General features: G+C 42.0%; 1 protein-coding gene across 2 annotated transcripts in view; it reads left to right on the top strand.

Annotated features, from left to right (window-relative positions):
* Positions 1-12,257, top strand: part of PTCH1 (patched 1) — a 157,164-nt gene that overhangs the window by 73,956 nt on the left and 70,951 nt on the right. For both annotated transcript variants that reach the window (XM_033928140.1, XM_033928131.1), the window contains exons 11-12: positions 163-261; positions 2,558-2,683. In XM_033928140.1, coding sequence (XP_033784031.1) covers positions 163-261; positions 2,558-2,683 — 225 coding nt within the window. The remainder of the gene's footprint in view (positions 1-162; positions 262-2,557; positions 2,684-12,257) is intronic.

The raw sequence follows: 12,257 nt of genomic DNA, 5'->3' as shown, positions 1-12,257 counted from the left end.
ACCAGGTTGGAAACCATGACCTTAAAAATTTCACATCTGTCTCCCCCCTCCCTCCCCCCGGCAAGTTATGGGATATTTGGAATTATTAACATTGGCTTGCAGGGCTGTTGCTCACTGTCTGGCTTGTAGGCTTTGACGATCTGCTTTGTTCCTTTCCTCAAGGTTTTGCCATTTCTCGCTCTTGGAGTCGGTGTGGACGATGTCTTTCTTTTGGCACATGCCTTCAGTGAAACGGGGCAGAATAAGAAAATACCATTTGAGGTAATTTGTAGACACTTAAAACAAGACGCATTTCAGTAATGATAGAAAAGAGTTTTGCACTGATGAGTTCAGCAGTACAGTCAGCTGCCTTGGTCTCTTCTGGGATAACTGCTCGCTTTCTGAGGCGTTGCGTGAAAAGTCAAAAGAAAACAGATTTGTGACAGTGAAATACTTAGTTGTGGTAAAAACATCATATGGGTGGAGCGCCCTTGTATCCAGAATGGATATTTGTCAAATGGAGAAGCCTGTGCCATCCGTGGGGACCCATTTTATCTTATAAAAAAAGAGTGCAGACTAATTTTCCTAGGCTCTTTGCTGCTGTGGCTCAGCTGTGTCCTTGGTATCTACTAGTGTGTTCTGTTATACGCTGGTCTGGACTAGCTAGCAAAGAATCCATGTAAAATGTTTGAAGCGCCCTCTGCTTCAAACAGATGGCTCTTAAGAGGTGAATTTGGGGTGGGGGGAGAATTGAAGAGTCCAGGCCCCTTAAAGTGTCTTATATTGGTGTAATATGGTTACAGTATGGGGATGGATGTTATTAATATCTCCCTTACTATACCACTGCTGATCAGCCAAGTTCAGTGGCCAAATTGGGCCTTGCAAAAAGCAGGTCTATCTTTGGCTGTTATAACTTAGCCAGCCAGCACTTAAAATTGACATAGCTGGCTAAGTTTGAGCCAGCAAAAGACAGACGGGATATTCAATGGTGGTCACTGGAAATGACCTAGCATTGAATATTGGTGGTTAGCACCAACCACGGGAGGTAGCTGGCCTCCTTCCCATGGGCTCAATATCAGCCCCGTTGTGTTTCTGAAGCAGAATTATTGTTTACTAGCTGGGGTGGAGTTTCTTGCAGCCCTGTGTTTGAGGTTTCCAATATGCCCCGAGTACATTCTAATTATGAAGGAATGCATGTTGGGCCACTGTGGGTTTTATTTGTTGGTGGGCTGCAGTTAACTACATTCTTGTTCGTCTGTGCACTTTTTACATCAAAAGCAAAGGTTGCAGTAGGCCGAGAGTGAGCTGTCCCCAGCTTCCTAAGTGGAGTTAAAGCCTTTTGTGGTCCCGGGGGGTTTATTGCACCATGTTTTTTTTTTATAAGGAGTTGGTTTGGAGTTCCATAGGCCTGCTGATAAGTGCTAAAAGGTTGGTATGGGAATATGTGCCATTTGAAAATTGTTGTGAAGGTGCTTGAGAGATGAAATCCACGCCATTCTTGCCAGGCAACTTTTTCTCTGCTTTGCCTCTTTAAAACTGTGTTCATGATTGTCAGATGAAGTGATCTTGACAGTTGTGTGCTCTGTGGTACATTGTGGCTTGTGAATTATTTATTACCAGCTGCTCTTATTTCTGGTTGTAAACACAGTTGTGGTTTTGTGAGATGGCACCATGCAAAGAATCACATATTCAAAAATTGCCTACTGCAATGTTAGCACAAAGTTCCATGCAGAACGAATGGTACCTAGCTGCTGGAGTTTGGCACAGGCTTGCAAATCCTTTTGCATATCTGGATGAATTTATGCCCTGCAGGATCCTCTTAACCCCATGATATACAGTAAAACCTTGGTTTGTGAGCATAATTTGTTCCAAAAACATTCTTGTAATCCAAAACACTCGTATATCAAAGCGAATTTCCCCATAAGAAATAATGGAAACTCCACAACCCAAAAACGTTAATACAAAATGCTGTATGTACTCGTATTGCAAGACCTTGCTTGTTTAGAACAGTCACTACACTCTTGGAGTGTCAGAGAGAGAGAGAGAAGAACCATCGGCTCAGTTGTGATGGTGTGATGTGTGTAAACTGTATGTATTTGTATTGCAAGACCTTGCTTGTATATCAAGTTAAAATTTAATAAAATGTTTTGATTCTCTTGCAAAACACTTCTATACCAAATTACTTGCAATCCAAGGTTTTACTGTATTCTGATCATTTGAGAGAACATTGAACACAAATATCATCTGGAGTGGGAAGGGAAAGAAGAAAAATATCACATGGGCACATAGGGATACGACAGACTCCAAAGCCTTGTTTCCTTGAGCAAGCAGGCCGAAGACTAGTGAACGCAAGGCTACCCTATTGGCTACCCTATTGTCTCCTGTCCAATTACAACATAGCCCAAACTTGCTTAATCGAGGAACACTCACTTTCACTAATGGAACATGTCAAAATGGAAAGAAAATTATGCACAGGGGTGCGTAAAGCATCCAGAATAGGAAGCGACAGATAGAGAATTGTTCTGCTGCTGTAACAAGGCCCATTTGACATGCCTTTTCCAATGCTTGTGTTTTGCAGGATCGGACTGGGGAATGCTTGAAGCGAACTGGGGCCAGTGTGGCTCTAACCTCCATCAGCAACGTCACTGCTTTTTTCATGGCTGCCTTAATTCCCATTCCAGCTCTGCGTGCCTTTTCACTTCAGGTAATCGCTGTCTGTACATTCTATCTGAGTGGATGAATCTTTGCTATTAACACTTTTTTTTTTTTTGTTCCCTGTACTGAAAATATTTCTGTTCTGTGTCATGTTCATGCGATAGTGACCTGTGATCTGCTTACCTGAGCTGACCTTATGCTAGGATTTGAATTTTATTTCCTCACTTTCCAAATCCTGAGCTAAAGGTGAGTTAGGTACAGTAGACGTTTCTGTTTCTAGGAAGGCTTATGCTTCAAGTATGTGTCTGAGACAGTGGAGGGTGAAGTGACTTGGCGCAGGAGTGTTAGTGGGAGATGAGAGCTTGGTCCCTAGTTCTAAGCTCATTTCTTTGCCCACTCTGCTCTTGCTCTTTCCTTTTTTTAAATATTAATATTCTGCAAGACTTACTTTTTTTTAAAAATAATTTTCTTTAGTAAGTATTCATAATTTGCTATGGTTACCCTATTTCTAAACATGGATTTCTTGGATTGTTTTTGTTAAAATTGCATTTAAAAAAATGCTTTAAATGTTGGTTAATCATGATGAAATTTGGATCTAGCTATGTAGCTCCTTGATGTTGGTATCTGTATTTGTGTCATGTGAATGACTTTGGGAACTTGGGGTGAGTTCAGGGCAACATAATACAGGGGGGGAGCATGATCATTGAAAAATTATTTCCTATCAGGGCTGAGAGATGCTACCTCTAGACTAGCCAGTTAGGTTTTCAGGATATCCTCAATGAATATGTATGAGAGGCAATGCATGCAAATCTATCGCATGAATATTCATTGTGGATATCCTGAAAAGCATTGTCTGGGTGTGTCCCAAGGACTTGATTGAGAACTCTTGCTCTAGACCTAGGAAATCAGTAAGATGTAAGGGCTTGCCCACCTAGGCCTTATAACTGTTCTGTTTCTCACCTTGCTCTTTCCCTTCTTATTGTAGATAGACACCATAATGCATAGAGAGATAATGGGGAAGAATGAAGTATAAAGCCCTGAAGCTGTGGTCTCTCACCTTTTTGGGATTAGATATCTAATTACAGGTTTTTAGGCTTCTCGGAAGGCAGTGTCTTTGTGTGCTCTTCTGTGGCAGTAGTCAGGAAGCCCAGGGAAGATGAATGGCCTGGGTCATCGTGAATGGTGTCTGATAACTCCTACTTCCACTGTGCTTCCATTCAAAATTATCTCTACTACTACTTATCACTTACCGTATTTCCCTATGTATAGGCCGCAGGAAATGCTGATTTAGGTTTAAAAACTCTTAGATAGGCCGTCCCATGTTACTAGCCGCGGCTTATCTAAGCGTTTTAAAACCTAAAACAGCCTATACAATGAGGCGGCCTAAACATTACATTACATTACATTACATTACATTAGGGATTTCTATTCCGCCATTACCTTGCGGTTCAAGGCGGATTACAAAAGGTTAGTTTAAGGACAGAATTACAATGAATTACAGAATTACCGAATTACAGAATTACAAAGGTTAGTTTAAAGACAGAATTACAATGAATTACAGAATTACCGAATTACAGAATTACAGAATTACATGAATTATAATGAGTAGCTAGAGAGGTAGGATGTAGATCTTAAGGGCTTTTAGAGGTCGTGTTGTTATTGCTGTTTTAGGAATTTCTTGAAGAGTGTGGTTTTTATTTCTTTTCTGAACGTCTTATAGTCTGGGGTGGTCATCAGAAGGTTGGAGATCTGGTTGTCTAGTCTTGCAGCTTGAGTGGCTAGGAGGCCGTCATGTAGTTTTGTTCTTTTTACTTCTTTGGATGGGGGGGGTATGAATGGGGAGTGCGTTTTTCTGTGTCTGGTATTGGTTGCTTGGGTGAGGCGATTGTTCAGGTATGATGGACTGTCTCCGTGTAGGGTTTTAAATAATATGCAGTAGAATTTGAATTGGATTCTTTCTTGGATTGGGAGCCAGTGTGAGTTGATGAAGGCCTCAGTGATGTGGTCGTGTTTTTTCAATGAATAGACGAGTCTTAAGGCTGTATTTTGGATTGTTTGGAGTTGTCTTATCGTAGTTGCCGGACATGGGAGGAAGAGTATGTTACAGTAGTCCAATATACCTAGTATTAGGGATTGTACTATAAGTAGGAATTGTGTACTTTCAAAGAATTTTCGGACTTGTCTCAGGTTTCTCATGATTGCGAATGATTTTTGCGTTGTTTTGTTTATTTGCGGTTGCATAGTGCAGCATCTGTCTATGGTCATGCCAAGTAGTTTTATGGTTGTTTGGATGGGATATTTGGTTGCGTTTATGTCTAGGATGGTTGTGGTTTGGATCTTGTCATTTTCTAGGAGGATGAATTTGGTTTTGTCTTGGTTGAGTTTAAGTTTGTGATTTTCCATCCAGGTTGTGACTGCTTCCAGTGTTTGGTGAAGTTCGTCTGTCATGGTAGGTTTAGAATGATCGTATGGGATGAGGATGGTGATGTCATCCGCATAGCTATAGGATGTTATGCCTAGATTATCCAGATGAGTTCCTAGAGAGGCAGTGTATAGATTGAAGAGGGTGGGGGATAGTGGAGATCCTTGTGGTACGCCGCAGGGGTTTGACCAGGATTCTGATTTTTTTTTGTTTGATTTTACACTGTAGGTTCTGAGTTTTAGGAATCCTTCGAACCAGGAGTATACTTTGTCTGAGATGCCTATTGCATCTAAGATCTGTAGAAGGATGTTGTGGTCTACTAGGTCGAATGCCGCTGATAGGTCCAGTTGTATGAGTAGCATTTTTTTCCCTGTACTAAGTTGTTGTCTGACGGTATCCATGAGGGAGCCTAGTAATGTCTCTGTGCTGAAGTTTGTTCTGAATCCTGATTGCATGGGGTGGAGTAGGTTATGGTCTTCTATGTAATTGGTGAGGAGTTTGGCTACTAGGCCTTCTATAATTTTGACATATAGCGGAATTGAGGCTATAGGTCTATAGTTAGATGGGAGGTTTTGTGGTGCCTTTGGATCTTTTTGGATTGGGGTGATGACAATTTCGCTGAGGTTGTCAGGGAATGTGCCCTCTGTGAGCGTGAGTTGGATCCATTGTAGCGTTATGGTGCGGAACTTTACACTAGAGGTGGTAAGGAGATATGAGGGGCAGTGGTTGAGGTCACAGGAGGCATGGCTGTATTTTTTGTAGAATTTGTTGAATTCTGACCATTGTATGTTTGGGAATTGAGTCCAAATTCTGTCTGCTGCGATTGCCTCTATTCTTGTAGGTTGGATTGTGATTGGATTTTGCTTGGAGGGGTTGAGGATGAGTGTGGCTCTGGTGTTGGTGATTTTGTTCTTGAAGTGTTCTGCCCCTCCCAAGTAAATACCTTCGCTGGCTGCCTCCTGCCTTGTCGCGGCCAGCAGTGCAGGGCAGGAGCATTCTTTTCAGCATCCAGCTGGCGCCGCGCTGCTTCCTCAATGCCTGCGCCAGTTTCCCGCGAGAACTGGTGCAGGCATTGAGGAAGCAGTGCGGCGCCGGCTGGATGCTGAAAAGATCACTCCTGCCCTGTACCGCTGGCCGCGATGAGGCAGCTGGCAGCCATCCAGGAGGGAGCTGCAGGTATGGGGTACTCCACGGCTGATCTTCCAGTGGGGTGGCTTATCTACGATGTCTTTAGATAGGCTGCCCCATATAAGGAAGCCTCACCCACTGCAGGGGATTGTAAAACCCATGTATAGGCCGATGCACAGATAGGAGGGACTTAACAGATGAGCAGAGCTCACCGGAGGGGGGTGGGGAATTATATGGGGGAGATAAGTGAAGAGAGAGAGTGAAGGGCAGCTGAGTGAGTGCATTTATAGGTCAGTAAGTGGAGTTTGAATCTCTCTTCTTGTGATATGAATCCACCACATCTTTGGATATCTCTGTTTTCTTTCTGAGGTGTCTGGATCTATTGCATGTATTTTATTTCTTTGTGGACCTAATTGTAGTACAAGGTTATTTGTATTTTGTGTGTTAAAACTTAAATGAAAAAAATCAAATATAACTATAACCCCGACTTTCAACCTGTGCTAGTCAGCATTGGGTGCTTTAGTGTCTGGCTGCAGTGGGCTTTTTGTGCCCATATACATAGTGCTGGACCGTACCCGAATACTGGCACTGAATATCGAGGTATAATGCAGCTGATTTGTGCTGTCCTGACCTATCCAGATAGTTAGTGGCCTGCCTCTGAATATCGCCACTAATCAAGTAACTATGGGCTCTGCCTTAGCTCTTCCCCAAAGCACCTTAGCACAGTGGTTACCAAGCCTATCTTGGGGGCTTCCCAGCCAGTCAGGTTTTTAGGATAGGCATAAAGCTATTCATGAGAGAGATGTGGAGGCAGTGCATATTGTTTGTTGAAAGCTTCTACACTGAGCTTCTGTAAAGGTGTTACAATTCTGAGTTAGCATTTTCTGGCAAGGTTTTCAGCACTGACATAATTAAACCGTATCAATGCAGAAGCTTCTGTAAAGGTGTTTTCTGAGATAGTTTACATATGAAATTGCTCATGAATATTTTTTTTGTGGATATCCTGGAAACCTGACTGGCTGGGAAGCCCTCGGGAAAGGTTTGGGAGCCACTGTTCTAGTGCTATCCAAATAACGCCAGAGCAATCGCTGATAATTTCCAGTGGCATTTTCTGAATAATATCCACTGAAAATTCAAGCTGGCCCTGGTGATTTGGCATTAGGTGTGGCTTCTACCTTGATGTGCTGTTTAAAATTGACTTCCTAGACTTTTATGGAATTGGGTGAAAGGGGGGAGGGGATTTTATATACTGCTTTCTGTGGTTGAAATCAAAACCATTTATGTGTTATATAGATGTACTTATTTTGTACCTATAGTAATGAGAGGTTAAGTTACTTGGAAGCACCAAACAACAAAAACGAAAAGAGAGACTGATGTTCTATGCAGAGGGGCCCAAAAAATGCACACACAATTCAATTCAACTTGAAAATATCTGCATAAAAGCTTTATTATGTTTGACTTCTGCAATCATATTAGGTGCTCAAAATGTCGCTATTAGCACCCAGTCACTTCTGATTTCAGCAAACTACTGCACGAACAACATTGTCTGCAGTGTCCCCAGGGATTGAAGTGTGTGTACATTTTTTTGGGCCCCTCTATATATATATATATATATATATATATATATATATATACACTCATTGGTTATTTCTTTATTTGATTTGCATAATTTGCATTTTATATCAAATCATCACCGTTTCGTAGTTATATACACACACCGGTCGTTTTAGCATCCTATTCATATGCTCACTGTTATACACCCCTTGTCTAGTTTATATTAATTGGTTCTTTTAAATCGTATATGTATACATATCTGGCATTTGTTGCTATTTGTAAAGGACCCCTGAAGAAGACTTCTTGTGCCGAAACACGAACCGTGTTGGGTTCCTACTTGTTTATGGGCCCTCATACGTTGGGGCTCCTATTCAACGATATTACATTTTATGCATGGTCATCTGCTGTGTCGATTTTGACTGTTAAGTAAACTCAACTGTCATCCGGACCTTTTGTTCCACTTTGTTAGGTTAAGTTACTTGCCCAGAGGTCACGAGCAGTTGCAGTGGGAATCGAACTCGGGTTGCCTGGTTCTCACTGTCACGCATCCTCACCTTGCCTCGGCTGCCTTTTAAAGCTCTGGCAGGATTTTTCCTTTTATAGGTATAGTTTACCAATCAAGAAACAAACTTTTGAAAATATTTCCAGCAACATAGAAATACTGAGTGTATAAACATAAAGCTTAATCCATTAGTGCAGTTGCCAAAGGTTTAAAAAAGGAGAAAATCTCTTAAGCCAGACACACAGAGCAGTTAGAAATTGTACACAGCATCTGCAAGGATCCTTTTGGGATGCAGGGTGGGGGGCAGTATGTCTCCAGATAGATTTGTATTGCACATACCATGAGAGCAGTGATCCTCGCTCTTAGGCCAGGGTAAAAGCCTTTTACCCTCTGAAATTTACTGCTAATGCTTGCTGTAGTACTTGCATCCTTTTAAATAACCTCCTTGTGGAGTTCATGCAACCTGCTCAGCTATGCTGGGAAATTTAGATTTTAATCAGATTGTGGCACCCCCTCCCCCTCCCGGACAATGAGAAATATTTTTGTATCTAGCTTGCATGACATGCTATGGAATGGGTGGCTTCTCTGAAAGTTAAATCACTACTTTTTCTCTCTTTTCTTTTTTTTTTTTTTTTTTTAAAGCTAGGGGTCATAGAAGGCCCCAGGAGGATTCCTGTAACAGAGCACTGTGCTGCAAGAAACAATTTATAGCCTAAATTGATCTCTGGCACAAAATGGAAAAGCCCTAGCTTTGTGCAGGACAGTCTTTGCGTGGGGGTCTCCCCCCTCCCCCTTCCCCCTTTCACTTTTCTTGCTGCATGAACTCTGATCTGCCCCATTTTTCTTAATACTTGTGGCAATCCGTGCAGCTCGAGGGATCAGCAGTGGCCGCAGGAGGCAGCCCTAAGATGAGCCCTTTCGTGATCATAGCTGGGGAGTCCAAAAGACAATTCATTAACATTTGTGGCTCGTTTGCACCAGGTTTTGAGGTTTCTGCTGGGGAAATATCAAGCAAACAAACTGTGGCCTGAATTCCGTAAATCTTCGACTAATGTTCGAGGGTATCTGTGTAGTGTGAAGGCAGGAATCGTCTCTCAAGCGCTCTCTCTTTTGCATGTTTTTAGGAAGATATTTTTGCCTCCCAGGCTTCACCTGGCAGGTGATGTGTTTAATCAGCTTTCGATCACTTGGCCCTGCGGTACTGCAGTGGGTGGTCTCTTTACATTTGAGTCTCTCTCCTTTTCTACCCTAACCTCATTCTTTTCACTTTCATTTGTTTCGACATGTATGCAGTTGGGAGTTCTGCTGTTTTTTTGACACTTTTTTTTTTTTCCTATCCATGTTCCAGAAGCCCTGAAATATATAACTTTATTTCCTTTTCGGGAATACTGTATTCTTGTTGCATAGAGAATGAATTGGTGAAAAGAACAGCTGCTGCCTCGGTGAGAGAGCTCTCAAAGCCTCCTGAGCTCTTTAGTCTTTTGAGTTGTTCAGTCACTAAAGGAGAATAAATGGCTCCCCAATTTAGCTTACAGATACAGACTTCTCTTTTACCTATGCTTTCTCATTTCTCCTCTTTTCTTCCATAGGATGCCTCACATGGGGGTAATTTTTGTATCAGGGAATCTATGTCCAAATACAAAAAAAGGTACTTAAGACAATGTACATGCTTATGGGGGCTCTTTTTTTTTTTTTTTTTTTTTAAAGATAGACGTCCAAATGATCGGCATAAACTGGCCCTTGGACGTCTTACGAGTCAAAACGTCCAAATGGGCATTTTCAAAATGAACTTTTTAGATGTTTTGTCTTCAGTGCATATAAATCTTAAGGGAACTTAAGGGAGTTAGAGGTGTATTTTGGGTAGGATTAGGGTGGGTTTAACACTGGGCCGTTTTATAGCGATAATCAAACATTTTACAAAACGTCCAGGGCACAGTTTGGATGTTTTGGGCTAGACCTCTTTTTAAAATGAATAAGGGCCAAAAAAAGGTGCCCAAACTGATCAGATGATCACTGGAGGGATGAAAAATATGGACCCACACACTCCCCCAGTGGTCACTGACCTCCTCCCATTCCCCAAATATCTACATGAAACAGTACATTTCTGTCTCTGACAGCTGTAGATACTATGGCCAGTCCTATTAAGTTCACAGCAGCGCCCCCTAGGGTGCCCCACTGCTCTGCTGGCATGTCTTAGGTGGCCAGTTCATTAAAAATACGGGCCCCTCCTACATGCAAATGACTTGTTTTGGACAGTCTTAATTTGGACCTTTTTTTAATATAATGGACATCTTAACTGGACAAAACGTCTAGCTGGGCCATATTCGGGGAAAGAAAAAGATGTCTTGCAAGTTCGAAAATGGACATTTTATCCACTTGATTTTTGGATGTTTTTCTCAAAATATCCAGAGTTGGACTTTAGATGTCCTATCGAAAATGCTCCTCGGGCATCAACACCTAATCCTCAAATTTTTACTCATCCAGAAACACAGCTGTAAGACTGATTTTCAACCTAAAAAAAAATGATTCGATCTCGACCTTCCTCAAACAACTGCACTGGCTTCAATATCATTCCGGATAAACTTCAAAATATCATGCATCCTACACAACATATTGCATGGAAACTCAGCTGCTCCTCTTATACAGATTTTCTCAGTGGCCTGGTCCACATCCAGAAGAATCCTTAACAGAATTCAAGTGAACCTGCCGTCCATAAGGAACCTTCAGTACAGACGAATTTTCAACTCCATTTCAACTCTATTTGGGAGTAAAAACCTGGAACGATCTCCCAGAAACAATCAGGAAGGAGACCAACTATATACCTTCTTTGACAACTAATTGAGATCTGTCTTCTCTCCTATCCTCCTGCCTCTTCTTCCTCCCCCTTCCCTTCATGTTTATTCTTTGTCGCCTAGAGCTTGTATAAGTTTGTGTATCTTTATAAATTGGGCACCTACTGTAGAACCTGCACTTGAACATAAGGCTTCCTTCTGGTCAAAGGAGACGTGTTCTCTAAAATACCCTGTGCCTGGGAATGCTTGTGCACAGACCATATCCAAGTAGGCACACACTTTTCACGGGCCTTTTTTTTAATACATGTATACTCCCCGTGTTGTAGTTTTGTGACGGGCTCTTTTCCTGCTGTAAATCCTGCCTTATCAAATGGAACTCCATATCATTCTCATCTTCTACCCAGAATTTTGACTTTAGACGTTGGAATGAAGGCTGTTAGCCCTCCCATGTCACTGTTGATAAAGCTTTTCCTTTGAACCCTAAAAGCCTTCTTGCAGTCTTCCCATTGGCTTGCTGGAGCCTGTTGATTTATGGCTCTTGGGGCAATCTCTTCAAGTGGGTTAATTTGTGTATGTAGCACAGCAGAAAGGAATCTCACCCTTAAACCTTGCTTTTCCCAGTTTACTGTTAAAAGCTCCTCTCCAGTACAGATACAGGTCTAAATGACCTAAAAAAATATGGCAAGTGCTGACACAGACCCAAAAAAATTTCAATTGTTGGATATGAGCGTTGACTTCACAGGTCTGAGAACTTTTTTTTACCTGTCGTGAAGAGCTTAAAAAAAAAACAACCCCTTGGGGGTGTGTTGCCATTTTTATGAGACAGAGCCCACCTCAAGAGGTCCCACTGTGTGCAGCAACCAGGGGATTTCCCTCTACAGCCTTTGCCCCAGGCCAACAAAGAGGACCGCAGTCGTTTAAATCATTTCAGCCGTTTCCGCAACAGCCAGGTGCAGAAATGGACGATCCCGCTTGCATTCCACCGAATCTTCTGCTCCAGCATTCAGATTTTGTTGCAAGGACGTTTCCTTTTAGATGTGGAAAAACAGTCCCAGATTGTGTTTTGAGGTTTAAAAAAAAAAAATATTCACATGGCAACTGTTGAAGGGAGGTGAGGAGTCGGGCACATTCACAGTCTAGGTATATTGACTCCTATTAATCTCGCCACCATTTTGTGGCCAATGCTTTAACCATTTTATACCTGTTTTTGAAAAGACAGTAAAAA

The sequence above is a fragment of the Geotrypetes seraphini genome, chromosome 1 (genome assembly GCF_902459505.1).
Source record: "Geotrypetes seraphini chromosome 1, aGeoSer1.1, whole genome shotgun sequence".
Classification (NCBI taxonomy): domain Eukaryota; kingdom Metazoa; phylum Chordata; class Amphibia; order Gymnophiona; family Dermophiidae; genus Geotrypetes; species Geotrypetes seraphini.
The sequence above is the reverse complement of the archived record's forward strand: the minus strand, read 5'-3'. Positions and strand labels throughout refer to the sequence as shown.